The sequence below is a fragment of the Lepidochelys kempii genome, chromosome 1 (assembly GCF_965140265.1).
Source record: "Lepidochelys kempii isolate rLepKem1 chromosome 1, rLepKem1.hap2, whole genome shotgun sequence".
NCBI lineage: Eukaryota > Metazoa > Chordata > Testudines > Cheloniidae > Lepidochelys > Lepidochelys kempii.
The window spans coordinates 295,649,387-295,669,672 of NC_133256.1; the positions used below are offsets into that span (position 1 = coordinate 295,649,387).

General features: G+C 45.1%; 1 protein-coding gene across 1 annotated transcript in view; it reads left to right on the forward strand.

Annotated features, from left to right (window-relative positions):
- Positions 1-19,909: 19,909 nt before the first annotated feature.
- The window catches only part of ADAMTS20 (ADAM metallopeptidase with thrombospondin type 1 motif 20), a 169,174-nt gene continuing 168,797 nt past the window's right edge, over positions 19,910-20,286 (forward strand). The window contains exon 1 of the mRNA XM_073331555.1: positions 19,910-20,000. Coding sequence (XP_073187656.1) covers positions 19,910-20,000 — 91 coding nt within the window. The remainder of the gene's footprint in view (positions 20,001-20,286) is intronic.

Here is a 20,286-nt window from a genome sequence, read left to right on the forward strand (position 1 = left end):
AGTTTATATTTTGTTTTAGAAAAAATACTGATATTTTGATAGTATGTGTATTTGTGTACATATAGCTCACTGTTCAACTTATGTAATTTAAAATGATGAAGGAAAAAGGAGACAAATAAAGATCTTGTAGGGTTTATCTTTCACCTCTAGGTTGCCAGATCAAATTCAGACTAGCTTAGTAGAGATCAAAAGCTGTTTCCATCTCCTGGCTGCTCAGTGTTCTGTACAGAATGAATGGATGATTTCACACCAGGTCTTAGTAGACAGGTGTCTGTATCTCAAGGCCACTGTTTCATTCAGCACAAAGCCCTTGGTATTGTCCACAGAAGATATTCTGCGGTGCTTACTGTTTCAGTTTGAGTTCTAGTTTCTTGAAACTACAAGTGTCAGCTCTGGATCCCAGCTCTAGCCTTCTTCTTCATAGGAGACTTTAATTATCCATAGATCTTTTGGAAAAGTAATACAGCAATTAGTCAAAACACAGAATGTTCAGTAAGTTCTTGAAAAGTGTTGGGAACAACTTCTTGTTCCAGCAAGTGGAAAAAGTAGTGACCAGACCAGTGAGGGCCCGCTGTGTTACCACCTGCCCTGCAACCTGGGATGCCTCACAATGCTTTGCGTTGTAACTCCCAACCTGGGCTGCTCACAGACAGCCAAACAGCATGCAGGTCACACCCTGAGTGTCTGTGTATAGCCACAGCCCTTGTCCAGGAGCTCTGACCCCAGAAGCCTGTCAGCAAACACTCCGGCTTCCAGCAGCCTTGGTTACTACTTGCAGGGTGATTCTAACACACACCCAGTCCTGGATTTCCCCCCAGAAATGTGTCCTTCTCTGTCCATCCTCCTCCTAGACAATCCAGCTATATTAGGTCCATTGTCCCTCCCAGGGGATCAACATACACCAGTCTGCTACCTTAAATGGAAAAGGAGTACTTGTGGCACCTTAGAGACTAACAAATTTATTTGAGCATAAGCTTTCGTGAGCTATGAAGTGAGCTGTAGCTCATGAAAGCTTATGCTCAAATAATTTATGCTCACGAAAGCTTATGCTCAAATAAATTTGTTAGTCTCTAAAGTGCCACAAGTACTCCTTTTCTTTTTGCGAAAACAGACTAACACGGCTGCTACTCTGATACCTTAAATGGAGTTACGCAAACAATTCACAACACTGGATTAATTTGAATTAAAGAATAAACTTGTTTTATTTAACTACTAGGAGAGATTTTAAATGAGTACAAGTAATGAGACATTAAAGTCAGAAATGGTTACAAGAAAAATAAAGGAAGTCACGATACTGGGCTGATGGACCATTGGTCTGACCAAGTATGGTCGTTCTTATGTTCTTATGAAAAAGCCCATACCTTCATCAAAAAATGTCTTTTCTGGATGTTAGTGTTAGTAACCATTATTCTTTACTTTGCAATCCATAGATTGGTTTGCAGTTCTCATAAAAAAAACAAAACTTGCCACCGAATGGGGAGGCGGAATCCTGCTCGCCGAACACGGAGGCGGAGTGATGGTGCAGCCGGTGACCGAAGAAGAGTCGCGTCCCCACTGCCAAATTGCAGCTGAGCGCAAAACGCGCTGTGATGGAGTGGCCGCCAAATTCCCGCTGCTGCTGAGGGCAGTTTGCCGCCCCAGAGCCCGATGTCCTGCCGCCCCTTTACATTTGCCGCCCCAGGCACTTGCTTGGTTCGTTGGAGTCGGAGCCGGCCCTGCCTGTGGCTGCAGGTTGGATATGCAGCGTGGGGGAAGACCCCACCAAGCCTGCTCCTTGGGTCACTTCCTCCCATGGCCTCTGCTCCTATAAAGTCATTACAGGGGGTGCTTAGGGACTCCTGGGCAGGGGGTAGGTTCTCCCTAATCATGATCCAAAGAACTTTCTCCTTCAGTCACAGCCCGCCATCCCCAGTCTCCAGGGGCCTTTGGCGGCTTCGCAGTGGGGTCTGGATCAGGCGCTGTGGAGCTCCTGCACCCTGTCTGCTTCCTTGCTCTGTCTGCCCCCGACTGAACTGGGTGACTCTCTTTTGAGCTTAGTTTCCATTACGAGTATGCCCAGCAGGTGCAGCTGGGCAGGGCTTTCTGGGCCCAGAGCTGCTCATGAACCTTTTGTTCCCCTGTGTGGGGCTTATATACCACATCAAAGTCTCTCAATATCATCTGTCAAAGTCCACTTGGCTGCTATATCAGCCATGAGTTTGTTGATAACTCATCTGTCTTTGCTCATGGCATATGAATATGGGTTTATCACAAATTATGAAGTACTCCTGTGAGCCCATGGCAGAGTACTCATTGATCTATTTGTTTATATAAACTGCTTTTATTGTGGCAATAATGCAGGAGGTCAGACTGGAAGATCACAGTGGTCCCTTCTGGCCTTATAATCTATGAACTAGATAGAAGGGTTATACACCCATATGGCTCACCCATTATACACTATATTTCACAAAGATAAAGTCATACTTTGTCCTAACCCAAGGTTTTTACTAAAGGTAGTGTCAGAATTTCAGATTAATCAAACAATAAAACTACCAGTGGTTTTCCCTGGACCTCATAATCATAAGGGTGAGACTTCATACAGTGGATACTAGAAGGACCCTTGCTTCCTATCTAGATAGAAGCAAGAGTTTTTGAAAGCTTCCTAATTTTTTTACAGAGACAAGATGGGTGAGGTAATATCTTTTATTGGACCAACTTCTGTTGGTTATAGAGACAAGCTTTCCAAAGATATTACCGCATCCACCTTGTCTCTCTAATATCCTAGGAACAACACAACTACAACAACACTGCATAGAACTATTATTTTTATATCTTATTACTTCTGAGGGCATTTTTCACCAAAAAATTAAAAATTCTGCACACAATATTTTAAAATTCTGCAAGTTTTATTTGTCAATAAATAAATGCAGAGGCTCCAGCATGGTAGTGGGGAGCACAGGCCACTGGCTGTACGAAGGTGGGAGTTCACCCTGCAACCTCCCCACCCCCGGGACACAGACTTAATGGTGAGGCTGCACCCAACCCTGACACAGCACAAGGCCTGGGCCTGCCCAAGAAACGCCCTGGGGCCCTGCCCCTCTGCTCTATGTGCACCTGGTGTGGGGTAGGCAGGTTCAACCAGGCAGAATCCAAGTGTGGAGGGGCTCAGTGTGGGGGGGATCCATTTGTGGGGCGAGGGGATTCTGTGTGCGACAATCTGGGTGCAGGCAGCTCAGTGGGGGGTCTAGATGTGGGGGGATCTGGATGCAGAGAGGTTCATTGGGGGGTTCCAAGTTCACGGGCAATGGGACTCTGCAGGGGCTTCCAAGTGAAAGTGGTCGGGGATCAGTGGAGGGGTCTGGGTGTGGGGGTCTCAACAGGGGTGTCTGGGTGCTGGGGGAGTTGGGCTTGGTGGGATGGGGGTCTGAGTGCAGCTAGTTGGGGGTCAGTGGCATGGGGGTCTGGATGTGGGGGCTCAGGGTGGTGCAGGGGATGGGGCTCATTAGGGTGGGGGTTTGAGTGCAGGGAGCTCAGTGGGGGGTGGTCTGGGTGCAGGGGTGGGTGTCTGGAGGCAAGGGATCTGGGTGCAGGGGGGGCTCCAGATACAGGGGTTGAAGTTCAGTGGGGTGGGGTTCGGGTATGGAGGGCTCGGGAGGTTCTGGATGTACGGGATGTCCCCAGACCTGTGGTGATTTACCTCACTGTCGGCTGCTCTGGGTGCCTGAAATGATGTACCTGCACTGCTAGGGAGTGGTGCATGACTGCTCTTGCAGCTTCTCTTTGCTTACCTGTCAGAAAGTCATTTTTCTGCAGGGAAGCAAAGAAATCTGTGAGAGACATGAATTCTGCACATACGTAGTGGCGCAGAATTCCCCCAGGAGTAATCTTATGTAGAAGTTCACAAGGGTAAATCCATAGCTTCTCAAATATTGTGTAGATGGGTCAGGCAGTATAATTTGGAGTGTTGATCTGCAGCAGAGGTCCCTCTACCTAAGAGAATCAGAGCTCATTGTCCTAGAGCAGTTGCTATATCCCTGGCACCCCTTAAAAATGCCTTACAGATCTAGATCTGTAAGGCTGCAACTTGGAGCTGAGCACATATCTTTGGAAAGCACTAAGTATTAGACCTGGTGTCCAGGTCAGATGCTCAGTTCAATTGGCCAGTGTTTCAGTATTCTTATTTAATTAGGACAATGGTTCTCAACCAGGGGTATGTGTACCCTTGGGGGTACTCAGAGGTCTTCCAGGGGTACTCAACTCATCTAGGTCGGTGTTTCTCTACCTGGGAGTTGCAGCCCCCAGCGGGATCATGGGACAGGTTTAGGGGAGTCACAAGTGCATTAGAGAGTGGCAAGCAGGGCAATTGCCCAGTGGTCCACGCCACAAGGGCCCTCCACAAAGCTACATTACATACTTCAGCCCCGCTGCCTGCGGCTTGGGCTTTGCACAAAGCTCACAAGTGAAAAACAGCTCAAGTATCACACTGAAATGTAAGTACAATATTTATATTCCAATCAATTTATTTTATAATTATATGGTAAAAATTAGAAAGTAAGCAATTTTTCAGGAATAGTGTGCTATGGCACTTTTTTGTATTTTTATGTCTGATTTTGTAAGCAAGTAGTTTTTAAGTGAGTTGAAACTTGGGGTATACAAGACAAATCAGACTCCTGGAAGGGGTACAGTTGTCTGGAAGGGTTGAGAACACTGAATCAGGAGACTGAGTCCCACCTATCATGAATGGAGTACTACTTGTTAAACTATCTCATGAGTGGGAATATGCAGAGCACACTGAAAGAAAAAATTAAGGTTATTCTCTTGTAACTAGAGTTCTTCAAAATGGACTTTACATCTTCACACTTCCTGCTCACCTTCCCTTCCTCAGGGTCCTAATGAAACATGACTCTGCAGAGGTGATGGAAGGAACTGAGGTAATAGTGGACGAGATGCCTTCTTTTATAGTCTCAACCTCAAAATGTTCAGGAACACTGAGGGGAAGGGTAGGATGGGTGCATGATACCTTCACTGAAACCCCTACGAGAGGTTTTACCTTCCAGGCTGCACTGATTGGTGCAACCAATGAGTGGGAATATTCAGAGTCCATCTCAAAGAACTGCACTTACGAGTAACTTTCATTTACAAGTTCGTACTAAAGCATTTTGAACCATTGGAGAAAATGTCCTTGTACTTTTACTCTAAAGTCTAAAGGCTTCCAAGCTTTGTAAACATAGGGCTCTTTCCATCAAGCAGCTGCATCTTCCAATGTTTTCCAGATAAGGTGGTAGAAGGAGTCTTTAACTTTCTTCACAAAAGAAGTTCAAATTGCACTTAAACCAGTCAATTTTCTTTTATTCCTAAACCTTCTCACACTCTGGAAAAACAATTCTATGTGGTAATAACGGTCACGGTGGTAAAATTCTACTTTTATAAACCTGTGGAGGAAATCTAATCTGTTGGTATTATGTAGAGCATGGAGGATCTAGTTTTGATGCTTTACTCCCCTTCCTAAGTCAACTATCTTCCAAGCTAATTGGGCAGCTAGCTGAGATCCTCCTGATGATATAATTGCTTGTTCCACCTGGAGCATAGCTACTTTGTGGATGAAGACATCAAACATCTTATGGTGCTGAACAGCTACTTGGGTAGCTGTATGCTCATTCATGAAGCACTGATGCACTTTTTACTGTCCAACACTGCCTTGAGAATTCGCTTGTTTTTCTTCTATGAAAAGTCTCTTTTGGGGAAAAAAAAGTTATACATTTTGGTCTGTTTGTACAATTTGCCTTGATTTATATGATGTTTCCACTTTGGACATTTTCACTTTCTCTCCCCAACTTACTTGGGGCCTGTAGTGGTGGGGGAACTTCCCAAAAGTTTTTTGGTAGCAGATTCCCATGATAGAGAATAACTAAAAATACCTGCAACTATGACTTCTCTGAACAGGAGTCTGCTGCTCTGGCAGAATCCTGGTTTATTGTGTTTGACACATTCTTAGTGCCTGGCCACACAGAGATGGTAATTGATCCTTATCTTCGGATTCTCTGGGAAAAGAGAGAGGAGATGACAAGTCTGCTTTTATTCCATCCTCTCTCTCTTTTGGAGAAAATTTTTCAGCCTGATGTCTCAATATCTAATCTGTTTCTTCTAGTGTTTTCTTATTCCTCTGAACTTTAGCATTTGTGGCCTGGTTAGCTATATCAGTACATGCCTGTAAAGAACAGTTAGCAAGTAGACAGCATGCAGGAGTAGCAAGGCAAGAAACTTCTTATCTGTTTCAAGAGATGGAAAAGGTAGACAAATTCAGCAGTCCCAAGCCTAACTGAGCAGTGGATTACTACTCAGACCAGATAAAATTACAGGTAAGGAAACTAACTAATTTTGGTAAACTACCCTGAATTAAATAAATTAAACATGAAACATAAAACAACATGAAAATCCCTATCAAAATAACAAGATGAAAAACAACATGAAAAACCATATCAAAAATAACAAGATCTATTAAAGAGAAACTTACCAAGGCAAAGAAATTCAAAGTTACTCCAGCCATAGTTTAGTTCATGTCTCGTGAACTCTGGTGTTGTGAATGAATGTAGTTTTCTATATCTGCTTCTTTACTGTGTTGATTCTGTTGATCCCCTAATCCAGGCTTTGTCTCTGTATTAAGCTTAATATTTGTACTGGGATGAATCTTCTAACTGTGGGGAAAAATTGATAGAGACATAGAAAGGTTAAGAATTGTATGCTTAAAGCAATCATAGTGGAGACTGCAGGTCTCTCTTCTGGCACAATGGCTGACTCAGTGATATTCATTCTGACAACTGACAGGCTTTTCTGTAGAAGTTTTTTGCAGGGTGTGCTGTGCTGCCCCTCCCCATATATATACACATATAATACTGTATACAGTTTGATTCCTCCAGGTGTCTTCAATAGTTCTCTTAAAATTACACTGTCACCTCAGATAGTCCAAATTATTAGTTTTCTAAAATAATACCTAGCCTGGGTCAGTATCCCAAAGTTCTCAGAAAATTGGGTGCTCTTATGTATATACAGTCAGATGAGTTCTAGATAGCTTGACAGCTTGAAATTTCTGAATTTTATGCTTAGATTTAATCACTATTATTATTATTTGTGTGTTTTACTGTTAAATTTATATTGCTTTAATGAAGTAAATCTATAGGACTGCCCTGGGTAATACTATGAACAAGTTATGTAGCTAGGAGAAAACTATGTGGGCCAAATTTATCTTGGGCATAACTACACTGACTTCAGTGAAGTTATGCTAGGGATGAATTTGGCCCTGTGTCTCTTTATCTGCGAGGAATATTTTCTCTCTGGCCAAAGTAACAGCTGCAGTGTACTCATACGTGTTAAAAAAAAATCTATATTTTTTTCAGCATAGTGATGTGCAAGGCCTTTTGACTCTACAATGTAGTAAGTCTTATTTTTACATAATGATTTGCATGAAGTCACTAACAGTCCTTATGCTACATCTTTTTGCTTCCTATCTCCTCCCTCTTAGTTTGCGGTGACCTATATTTCAGTCTCTTTTTTTGTAGCTGAAATTCCCAGTGGCTGATACAACAGCTGCAATGTGCTGATGGAGCTCCAAAAAAGGGTGAAGCTCATACCCAGGATTGCTGTTTCAGGTTTGGCAGAATGAGCATAGAAGTCTTTTGCCAATTTTTGATCATGTGAAATTTAGCCTTATTACTTACATAGTGACTGCATAGTACTGCACATTATACCTTGTAACTGGGATTTACTTCTTCACTTTGCTTCTTCATGGAACTAATGCCATTCAAGTGTTTGTTTTTGCTTATATAGTAACAAATTATTTAAATATATTTGAAGTCATTTAGATCTGTAGCTCTGAATATGTAGCATACATTAGAATTCTTTTATATAACACTATTCCCGTACTAACTGGTTAGTATTTCAGATTTTGAAATTACTGGTCTGACAAGCAATTACTAACTTCAGCTGCAATGATGGGCTCACTTTAACAATCAAGGGAGACAGAAATTGTGTAAAGGTAATTTGTGAGCTGCTTTAGTTAGGTTGTGTTTAAAGGCAGAATAAACATGACGGGATTAAATTTATACATGATAAATCATCGTTATGAAAAAATCCTATAGAAATGAATACGCATGAAACCATAGAAAACAACGACTTTCCTAGAGGTTTTCTACAAAATCCATCCTACAAAATCAGATTAAAAATTATATCCCAACTATTGATTTCAGTAGGATGGTTCAAAAAACCCTGCAGGTTTCTAAAGAACTCTATTCTTTTTATCCCAATTAAATTTGATAGGACTTTTCAATAGGGACATGCAGCCAGAGATTTGACAAATAAGGAAAGTTAGCCTTGACTGAACAGAATTGTGCAATGGGTTTAATATCATGAAGAGAAAAATAAAATGTAAACAAAAAACGAGTCTTAACAAACAAAAATAGGATTTATGGATTTAAGTTGTTTTCCAAAAGAACAGCAAAGTGTCAAGGAATGGTGATGAGGAGGAGAAAGCAATACTTATCCATTTTATTGCAATATGTATTGCATAGATCAAGATTCTTCTAATTAAATGTGTACATCAATCTTATTTTTGTTAATAAATTAATTTGCTTAAACTCCAACTCTATCTCTTTCTAAGCAACTGCCTTTTTATACTACTGCTACTACTTTGCACATAAATAGTGCTTTTCAGCAAAAAGCACTTTACAAAGTTGTGTGAGTATTACCTCAATTTTACAGAAAGGAAAACACAGACAGGATACGATATTTAGCAGCCCATCTTTGGCAGTGCTGGGACAAACCCCCCTAACTCCGGATTCCCATATACAAGACTCTAGTACACAAAAAATCTGCATGCAGTTGAATGACTACATTTTAAATGTTGTACTGTAGCTGAGAAAGAAATTGTATTATTGTTAACTGCTTACCATGTTTACTTTTACAAATTCTATTCTTTTAACTAATAAGCTTTATCTACTGTATGTCTTTAAAAGTATGTGCAAATATTTAAATATTCACCATAGCATTACAATTCATGTTGTCCTGGAAATCCATGCAATTTTAGTGAAACTGCTAGGAAGGTAGAAAGTTTCAATAGGCACAGAATAGCCTTGTACTTTACAAGTTTGTAAAGTGATTGGCATACATACTTTATTCCTAACATTGCCACTAGAAGAGATGAGAGAAAAGAATAAACAATGTAAATTAATGGACTCATTCCACTACTGTAGGAACTGTTTTTTTAAAGGCAGCTTTTTACTAACACGAAATAATATCAATGCAGACTTCATGAAATCAGAAAGCATTACGTCACTGAGGGCCAGATTCTCAGGGGTAAATCAGCATACCTCCATTGACTTCATTGGATTGACACCAATTTATACCATCTGAGAATCTGGCCCTGCAAGTCTAAAATTGTTAAAAATATATTATTTCAACTACTCCTCACTCCTTCCTCTTCCTTTTCTCAGATTTCATGACTCATGGTACAGCTGCACTTTGAACTGGGAGTGTAATTCCCAGTTTGAGGAGATTTACCCGCACTAGGTCTGATTGAGCCAGGGAGCTAAAAGTGAATGTAGGTCTGGCAGTGCAAGCAGCATGGGGGTTAGCTGCTTGCAGCAGGGGGGCCATCTGAGATGCTAGGTATGTACTTGGGGAGGCTAGCCCCTCCTACTGCTCATGCCACTACAGTGCTTTTAGCACTAACTATATCAGAGCTAGCACGGGTATGTCTCTTTGAGCTGTCAATCACACCCCTAGCTCGAAGTGTAGATATGCCCTCTGTGTTCTCCGGGTTCACTGCCTATATCTCTGTTTCTTTAGTAGCTGTAACGCTGACTCCTTTTCCTCCTCTATTCTGCTCTCTTTGGTTTCTCTCAGGGTTCTCTTTCTGATTCCTTCCTCTTTTTCCACTTTACTTCATGGGCTTCATCTATCACCTTTAGGCTGACTACTCCCAAATCTCCTCATCCCCAGTCTCCTTCTGTTTTCCTTCACAGTTCTGTCCCGCTAACACTTTTCTAGATGTCCACTGACAACTCAAACTCACTATGTTGAAAACTGAATTCCTCGTATTCCTTACAAAACTCACATTGTTTTCCATTACTGTTGATAATTCCTCTATATTACCTGTCACCCTGGTTTGCAACCTCAGTGGCATTTTTAGCTCCTCACTTTTTCTCACAACCGTACATGTTGCCTTGTAGAGCCCTTTATTACAGAGCTCACTGGACCACTGACAGGTTGTCTGCATGTTGCTGGCTGGTCACATGGTAGTATTCTCTTCATGTTTCTAATTGCTAAACTGTGTTAAAGGAAGCTAAAAATATTAAATACTTCCCAAACATTAAATTTTTGTGTAAGTAATTGCAATAGCTACCTTAGGAATAGTTTGTAATCACAAATAGGAGGGGAAGTGTTCTTTGCCATCATGATTGGGGAGCAAGGTGGCCATAAGAATCTTTTTATTAAGATATAGTCCACACTGAAAAAGTTAAGATTATAGAACAGTTTCCTTAACTCCATTTTAACATGCTCATAATTTCTGCAACATTCACATTCTGAGCTGAAATTTTCCAGGCTTGGTTTCTCCTGAAGCTGAATTGCTAGAAAAATATACATTTTGTACTGTAAAACAAGACAAAACAAAAATCTGACTATGCTTGTTTTGAACTGGGCTACAGGAAAAATGGCAAATGTTTGAAATGTGAAAGTTAGCATGTTTTTCACTGAGGCCTAGTCCCTTTATTTCATTTTTGGAAGAAATCATTTTTGAAAATCTCTTCTTCGGCTATCCCTCGATGCGAGGATGATGTCTGCCAAGAGGGTTCATAGGTGGGTTTTTAAGTGGCTGTGGAGCCCAATTCGTGCCTTTCAGATTTTCCCACAGAAGTGACAGGTGTAATCTTTGAGGAGACATAGTTGTTGGCTGGACTGATGGCCCTTTCTTTCCTCCTTTGTCACCTCTCTGTTTCTTTTCTACGTCTGTTCTCCTCAAAGTGAGCTGTGGCTTGGTGTATGGTGTAGCGCCACTGTGTTCTGTTCCGCACCAAGTCCTCCCAGTTTGTTGGGTTGATGCATCCCTTTTTAAGGTGTACTTTCAGTACATCTTTGAAATGCTTCCACTGCCCTCTGTGAGCCCTTCTTCTCTGACTTAACTGAGAGAAGAGTACTTGTTTCGGGAGATGAGTGTCAGGCATACTTACACAGTGGCCAGGCCAGCGGAGTTGGTATTTCATGACTTGCGCCCAGTGATGAGCTGCCAAAATCTTAACAACTGGTTCCCTCCTCACCCCACGAGGGGGTAGTGGCCCGCCCCTGCCCCCCGGGATTCCTGCCCCATCCAACCCCCCCGCATTCCTTGACGCCCCCCCCCAGACCCTGCCCCATCCACCCGCCTCCCCTGTCCCCTGACTGCCCCCAGAACCGGGCAGGAGGGTCTCATGGGCCACCGTAGTGGGTGCCCACCCCGCCCCGCCCCTAAGAGCCAGAGGGACCTGCCGGAGGGCGAGATGGGAAGTCCTGGCGATGCTTACCTGCGGCGGCTCCCGAGAAGCATCCGGCAGGTCCCTCTGGCTCCTCGGGGCGGGGGAGCATAGCTGAGGGGGAGCAGGGGGAGTGGCTGCTCCCCTCACTGATCACATCTAAAGTGGTGCCTTAGGCACCAACTCTGTGGGAGCTCCGGGGCTGGAGCCCCCACAGGGAAAATTTGGTGGGTGCAGAGCAGCTCCCCACCCTGCGCCCAGCCCCAGTTCACCTCCGCTCTGCCTCCTCCCCTGAAACCCCCCCCATCCCCGCTTCCCGCGAATCAGCTGTTCATGCGGGAAGCTGGGGAGGGCTGAGAAGCAGGCAGCGACTTCGCGCTTAGGCCCAGGGAGGCAGAGGTGAGCTGGGGCTGGGAGCAGTTCCCCTGCGCGCCCCCCGTGTTACCTGCTGCGGCGCGGGTGGCCCTCCTCGAGCCCCCCTGCTCCAGCTCCCCTCTGCTCCGCCTCCCTGGGCCTGAGTGCGAAGCTACCGCCTGCTTCTCAGCCCTCCCAGGCTTCCCGCGGGAACAGCTGATTTGCGGGAAGTGGGGGGGCGGAGAAGGAGAGCAGGGCGGCATGTTCAGGGAAGGAGGCGGAGCGGAGGTGAGCTGGGGCTGGGTGCGGGGCGGGGAGCTGCCGGTGGGTGCTCTGCACCCACCAAATTTTCCCTGTGGGTGCTCCAGCCCCGGAGCACCCACGGAGTCGGCGCCTAAGGCGCCACTTTTGGTCAGTTGTTAAATTTAGAAGCCCTTTTAGAAGCGGTTGGTCCTTCGTGTAACAATCCGAACCCTCGCGGAACAACCAGTTCTAAAAGGGCGTCTAAATTTAACAACCGGTTCCAGCAAACAGGTGTGAACCGGCTCCAGCTCACCACTGCCTACACCTCTATACTGCTGATGTTGGCTGCAGGGAGAACGCTGATGTTGGTGCAGCATCTTCCCAGCTGATCCTGAGAATCCTCTTGAGGCAGCACTGCTGGAACCACTCCAGTCACTTGAGATGTTGTCTGTAGGTTACCCAGGTCTCATACCCATAGAGAAGGGTGGGGCTGACAACTGCCTTTCAAACTAAGATCTTGGTGCCTGTTTGCAGATCCCTATTACTGAAGACTTGTTTGAGTAGTCTTCTGGGCTGGCACAGCAGATCCTGTATTCAATTTCTATGTCAATGCTGGCTGTTTGGGAGAGGTGGCTGCCAAGGTACAGAAAATGGTCCACATTTTCCAGGGGTTCTCCACTGATGGTGATTTGTGGAGTAAGAAGAGTAGTCTGTGCAGGTGAGGGCTGGTAGAGTACCTTGGTTTTCCCGATGTTGAGAGAAAGACTTAGGCTGTGATAGGCATCTGCAGAAAGATTTAGGGTCGGCCTCCATGTGTGCAAGAATGACCCAGTCATCTGCATACTGAAGGTCAGTGATGCCAATTCTTGTGATCTTGTGATTTGTTTGGAGATGTCAGAGATTGAGGAGTTGGCCATCCATACGATACTCTATCCTGATTCCATCAGGAAGGCAGTCGCAAATGAGAATCAGAATCACAGCAAGGTAAATGGAGAAAAGTGTTGGAGCAATGACACAGCACTGCTTGACACCGGTGCGAATGGTGAATGGTTCGGTCTCTGAGCCATAGCACAGAATGGTGGCAGTCATCCCATAGTGGAATAGTCTGATGGTGGAAATGAATTTCTGTGGACAGTCAAACCTACACAGCACCTTCCACAGGGCATCATGATTGATAGAGTCAAACACCTTGGTTAGATCAATGAATGCCATGAACAGATTCTGGTGTTGCTCTCTGCATTTCTCCTGAATCTGTCATGCCACAAAGACATGTCAGTTGTGCCTCGGGATGGCCTGAAGCCATACTGTGATTCAGGGAGGACTTCCTCAGCAAGGGGGAGAAGGCGGGTTAGTAGGACCCGGGCAAGGATCTTCCCTGCAATGGAGAGCAGGGTAATACCTCTGTAGTTCCTGCACAAAGATTTGGCCCCATTCTTGAATATTGTAACAATGTTGGCGTCCTTAAAGTCAGGTGGGATTTCTTCACATGTCCAGATTTTGTCGAGGAGTTGGCAAAGTTTGTGCTGGAGCATTGTTCCACCAGCTTTAAAAACCTCAGCTGGGATGCCATCGGGGCCTGGTGCCTTGTGATTTTTTGTGTGGATGATGGCACACTGGACTTCCTCAGAAAATGAGGGATCAGCAAGGTGTTGCATTGCTGAGCATTGTGGAATAGACTTGATGGTGTCTTCAGAGACCATGGATTCACAGTTTAGTAGGCTATCAAAGTGCTCCTTCCAGCGTTGTTTAATGGCCGCATTGTCCTTGAGGAGGGCGGAGCCACCCTGGGAACATAAATGGGTTGGGCTTTTGGAGCTTGGCCCATATATTTGAAAATCATAAGCTAGTTGAAGCATCACTTAAGAGCATTATCAGAGGGCATCTGCTAAGATTTTATCAGAGGTTAACAATTTACTGTCCAATGTATGACATCACTGTATAGTCTTTTTGCTTGACTTGACTAAGGCTACTGGTGGGATAATTTACATAAGGGAAAGTTTTTTAAAACAGAGATAGCCTAATCATCCAAAAAAATCCGCCCAAACAAATGTTCCGTTAACATCAGGGATGGGAGAAACTGCAGGCGTGGAAGAATGGCAGAGCCTATGATTTTAAGGACTCTGCAGTTCTTGCTGCTTTCTGCAATATTCAGTAAATGCTAAGCTTTCATTTTTAGAAAAAAAAAAAAGTAAGTTTATCTCTTTTCCATGTTGTTGATATAGCCACTGCGGTGTAAAAGGATAGAAAAATATTGCCAGACAAATAACAGCAGCAATGGTGAAAACTCCCACTCCCACTTGGCGGAGCATACTCAAAACCTGGAGTCAGATTCATTAGGCTTGCCTAGAGCAAGTGCAAGGTGGAGTGAATGCTTATGCATTGTTGCAAGAGCTCATCAGTGTGAATAAAGCTTGTGCAAATCTAGCCATTAGACAGCATAGCAAGAAGTGATGAGTGTACTTTAAGAACTGAAACATAGAGAGCCTTAATTCAGATATTGGTAAACAACGTACAGAACAGGGGTGGCCAAAATGTGGCTTGCGGGGCACATGTAGCTCTTTTACAGTTAAAGTGCAGCTCACGGAGCCTCTCCAACCCCCCCATTCTCCACCTAACAAACTTGTGGCGGAGCTCAGGACCTCTGCCTTGCACCAGAGTGGTGGGGTAGGAGCTTCTGCCCAGTCAGGAGGGAGGTCCTGGGGCTTCAGCCCCGCCAGGCACGCCTGCTGGGGCTCAGGGCTTCCGCATGAGTGGAGCAGAAGCCCCAAACTCTGGCAGGTGCCTCCCACAGGGCAGAAGCCCGAAGTTCCAGCAGGCACACCCCAGCTCTCAAACTTCTGAAGCTTGTCAGATGCGGCTCGGAGGGTCAGTAAGTTTGGCCACCCTGGTATAGAAAATCAAAACTGAGCTGTGTGATTCTTTCTCCTTCCATAAGCACACTTTGTTGATCACATTTGATCTTGTTCCTTATTGACAAAATGGGAATATCTTTTTGTTGATCTCTGTAGCCTTGTCTCCACTGGAGCATTTTGGTGGTGCTGGCACCACTACAACCCCAACACAGCATGCATCTACACACACAAAAGCACTTGCACCAATGCATAGGCACCTACACCATCATTGTGCGCATAGGCACCTACACCATCATTGTGCGCAAGTGCAATTGCTCTGAGCAATGCTAATCACTGTCTCATCCTCCACCATTTGACTCTGTAATGCTGAAGTGCCACTGTTGACACTCATGTTCAATTAGATCTCCAAGTGAATTGCCACAATGCTTCTGTGGTTACAAGTGCTAATATGATCATTGGATGTATAAATAAGGGAATACTGAGTAGGACTAGAGAGGTTATATTACCTCTGTATTTGGTACTGGTACAACTAGTGCTGGGATACTGCATCTATTTCTGGGGTCCATAATTCAAGAAGGATGTTGAAAAATTTGAGATGATTCATAGAAGAGCCAAGAGAATGACAAAGGGATTAGGAAACATGCCTTATAGCAGTGGTTCTCAAACTTTTGTACTGGTGACCCCTTTCAAATAGCAAGCTTGTGAGTGTGACTCTCCTTATAAATTAAAAACGCTTTTATATATATTTAATAAATGCTAGAGGCAAAGCAGGATTTGGGGTGGAAGCTGACAGCTTGCGACCTCCTGAGGGGTCCTGACCCCCAGTTTGAGAACCCCTGCCTTATGGTGAGTGACACAAGGAGTTCAATCTATTTAGTTTTTTAAAGAGAAGGTTAAGGGGTGACTTGATCATAGTTTGTAAGTACCTATATGGAGAACGGAAATTTGATAATAGTGTAACATCGGCAGATGGTATTGAACCTGGGACCTCAATGCATGAGCCTCTACTGCATGAGCTAAAAGCCAACTGTCTGTACAAATCTGTACAACAGACTCATAATCTCTCTCTAAGTGGTCTCAGTGCCACTAAATGGAGGTGTGGGTTACAGTAGCATTCTCTTCTGTCTTGAAGTCAAACAAGCTCCAAAGGCTGCAGGTTGAAGCTAGACAAATTCAGACTAAAATAAGTGGCAAATTTTTGACTGGGAAGGTAATTAATCACTGGAACAATTTATAAAGAGTTGTGGTAGATTCTCCATCACTGGCAATTTTTAAATCATACTGCTTTATTGGGCACTAGCTTAGTGTCATTTCCCATGATCCTGAGAACTGATAAAGAGAACACAGAAAAGGGTCACTGATAAATAGTTTCTCTCTTTCTCCCCCGCTCTCCTTTTCTCCAGCTCTCATCTCTATTCTTTCTTGCATGCTGTCCTTACTGTTGTAACAGTGTTCCTCTCCTTGCTCCCAGATTTTACCCTCTTTTCAAATGCCACATTAAAAACTTATTTTCCACAAAGGACACAGTCCATAATAATGGTAATCGACCTTGATATTTTTGTGTGTCTGTACTGCTTAGAAATAGGTAGGGATGGTGTACTATATGTTTGTATAGTACTAAGCTCCCAAGCTCCAGGGGCTTCCTGTCACCAAGCAATGGTTAAGTATTTTTTAATATCTAAGAAAAATCCCAGGCAAAAAATGTCAAACTGGAGTTGAGGGTATAAAGCTGGATACTGAAAGCTAAGGTTACAATAGACAGAACCACTAGAAAGTAAGGAAATGCACAGTTAGGGTCACTGTCCTAAACAATCTTACTCTGCCCCTGTATGAGAATGTCTTCAGAAGAAATAAATACCAGGAGCTACCATCCACTATTGCTTAATTGCATCAATTACTCTAAATACTGAGCACTTATCCAACTGTACTGTACTGTACTGAATGCTTGTGGATAGATCACTGTTACAGCATTTAAAGTGAAAAATACCTCTCTACAAATTACAGTGAACATACCCACTTTCTTTAAGACCATACCCAGTTATCCAAGGGAGACTTTTACATAAAGGCACTCCCAAAATTGAGCACATTCAGTATAATCATTCAGGGAAAGGTGCTCAATGTATACAGGTTTTCAACTCTAAAAGTGTTATTTTACTGCATCACATAGCATGGATTTGTTAGTCTCTAAGGTGCCACAAGTACTCCTTTTCTTTTTGCGAATACAGACTAACACGGCTACTACTCTGAAACCATGGATATATAGACACTGTAGTTGGAGATATGAACATCTCAAAGATTTCAGTGAAAAATAGTGAAAGGCTGCAAAGTGGAAAAGGATCACCCTTACATATCATAGACATATACAAGATCAAGCCCAGTACTTTAGGGTTCTTCAGCTCCACTGACAACTAAGGAAACAATGTGGATTTAAAGAAAGTCATGCTTCTGTCTGGCCAAGCTGAGCTCAGCACAAGACCTGCAGTAGGGACAAAGGTAATTTTATTTCACTTTTCTGATTCCCTGATTCTGGGGCTGACCAGTGGCTGGTTTGGCCCTTAACATAAGTTAGAGCAGTCCTGAAGTTGCTCCAATTTAAACCCAACTACCTAAAGGAACCATTCTGGCAGCGAGTGTGTGTGGTGGTGGTGGATGTTACCAGCTCCAGGCTGCCTGTGGACATTCTGCTCAGTATTGCTAATGCTACCTTTTTTTAATTTTTTTATTTTTATTTTTATTTTGAGTGAAGGGATTTTGGCTGGGCTGGAGCTGAGTCTGGCCATGAGGGAGAAGCTCTAGCTCTTTAATGAATTTGAGGCCTGCTTTGGGGGAAGGAAGACCCCTTTGATTGGCTGCCTGCCCCACTTGTCTGTCCCTTAGAGCAGAGCAACCAGAGCTGCTGTAGGAAGAGATCTCTACTGCCTTTCCCTGCAGCTACCTAAAGTTGTTCTCACAGGAGGGAGCAGAAATAGCTCAGCAGCTCAGAACAGCTCCTGCTCCTTCTTTCTACTCCCTTCTGTGAGCAGTTGACAGGGTTCTTCTACTCCTTCCCCCTGCAACACCAAACTTGGGAAGGAGCAGGTGTATGGGAGTGAAAATCCCTTGGAGCTGCCCCCCCAACCTGGAAGGGAAGAGGGGACTGTGCTACAGCTTTCCCCTTCCAAACCTGGAAGAGGGAGGGTGTGAAGAACCCCAGGAAGAGCAAGGGGGAGGGGATGAACTGCTGGAGAGTTGGGGGCTGTCTGGGAGCAGAACTGATGGGGGGGCCAAGGCAGTTTTGATCTGGAGGTTGGGAGCAAACATAATTGGGGAGCAGAAGTGGGGATGAGAGCTTTTGCAGTGCAGGCCAGAATTACCTTACCCACTAAATTTTGGATAGTGGGCAACACTAATTCTCTCTTTCACACACATGATGGGCAGGGGAGGTATAAAAATCAAGACACCAACCCCCTCCCCCGTATAATCTTTTTTAAAAAGTTCATGTTTTGGGGTGTCTGATTTATGATCTCTCAAGGGGGTCCAGCTCAAGATTTTGGATCTCTTGAGGTTGGCAATACTACACTTCTTCTTATTGCCAGATTACTATCTTTCAAATACCTCTTAAAAACGTTTCCATAAAGCTAGTAATCTGGACCATAATCATTATGTGATTGACCCAGTGCTTTCCTGAATAGTTGGTTAAGGGTTTTTATGACAACTGCTCCCACACAGCAAACTTAAGGTGACCTAGTGTAACAGAAAACCAAGTCCATGATGTTTACAGCCACAGGCTACAAACGTCTTAAAATCCTTATCAGGACCCCCTTCAAACAAAATCCTTTACCAAAATGGCTCCATTTTACACCTAATGTGCAATGGGTAGAAGGTTAGTGTGGGAGGCTGGCAGAATTAAGGTTTTTAGGTGATCATTTTGCTGTGTATTTCCAAGCTTAATGGAGCTCTTTTTTTTCTTCTTTGAGCATAAAAAGTTGAACTTCCAGGCTTTTCAAGTGTTTGTGTTTTGTAGACTAGGACAATGGGCTCTGAGTACATTTCTTATTGACACATATTTCCGGGCTTACCTCTAGAGTCACAAAAAGTTTTGGCTGAGGATTGTGTGTTTTTGGTTGGCGAAGGCATGAAAGCACTTTGAGATGAACTCTTATGTGTAGTTTCAGAGTAGCAGCCGTGTTAGTCTGTATTCACAAAAAGAAAAGGAGGACTTGTGGCACCTTAGAGACTAACAAATTTATTTGAGCATAAGCTTTCGGGTGCCCTACAGCTCACTTCATCGGAGGGGGTTGTGGGAGGCAGGCTGAGTGTGGTGCGTACCCCCCCCCCCCCACACTGTAGCTCACAAAAGCTTATGCTCAAATAAATTTGTTAGTCTCTAAGGTGCCACAAGTCCTCCTTTTCTTCTTATGTGTAGGTTTCTGTAGTTGGGAGTGATTATTATTATTCATTACACTTTGCGGTGCCTGATTGTGTCAGACAGCAAGAGAGAGAGTGTGTGTGTGTGTGTGTGTGTGAGATGGAGTGGCTGGAGTGAGCCGGCTCCACTCATTGGCCAGGTCCCTGCCCCAAGGGGGCGGGCAGTCTCTTTGATCGGGGGTCCTGGGATGGCCATGGACTGAGTGAAGCTGGCATGCTGCTCCTCGCTTCCCCACAGGCTGCGGGAGGAGGGGAAGAACCGCCCTCGCCCACCCCGGCGCAGAGAGCGAGCCGAGAGCGAATGCCAGAGTGCAGGCGGGGGGGAGCCGGGAAGGGGCTGCGGAGCGGGCAGCGTTCTGAAGGGGTAGCGGGGAAGCCGGGAAAGGAAGAGACAACGCAGGGGACCAGGGTGGGCGCCAGGAACATGAAAGAGCCGAGCCGTGCGGGGTCGGCCCAGCCGGGTGGCGGCTGCGGCTGCTGAAGCGGGCGCTGCTGCTGGAGCAGCGGCGGCGCGGGGGGGGGGGGCGCGGGGGGGCGGGGGAGCTCCGCGGCGGGGCGCCCCCGGAGCGAGCCATGCGGGTTGCGAAGTGGCTAGCGGGTCTGCTGTGCCCGCTCTCCCTTCTCATCACCAAGTCCTGGGAAGTCCGGTTTCACCCCTCGCAAGGTAAACAGGCGGCAACAAAGAAGGCTGGGCTCGGCCCCGAGCGGCGGGGCGTCCCCGGGCAGCTGGAGGTGACACCGCGGCGCGGTGCTTTCGAGGAACGCGGCGCCCGGGTGGTGGTGGCGGGGCGCACGCGGAGGGAAATCCCGGCTCCCTGGAGGGCGCTGGGAATGGTGCCGCTGATGTCAGGGGGGCCGGGGTTTCACCCCCCGTTTGTAAGTGCAGGGAAGGAGGGAGGGGTGTGGGGGTGTGTGTGTGTGTGTGTGTTCAGCACGTGCCCGGGTGCGTG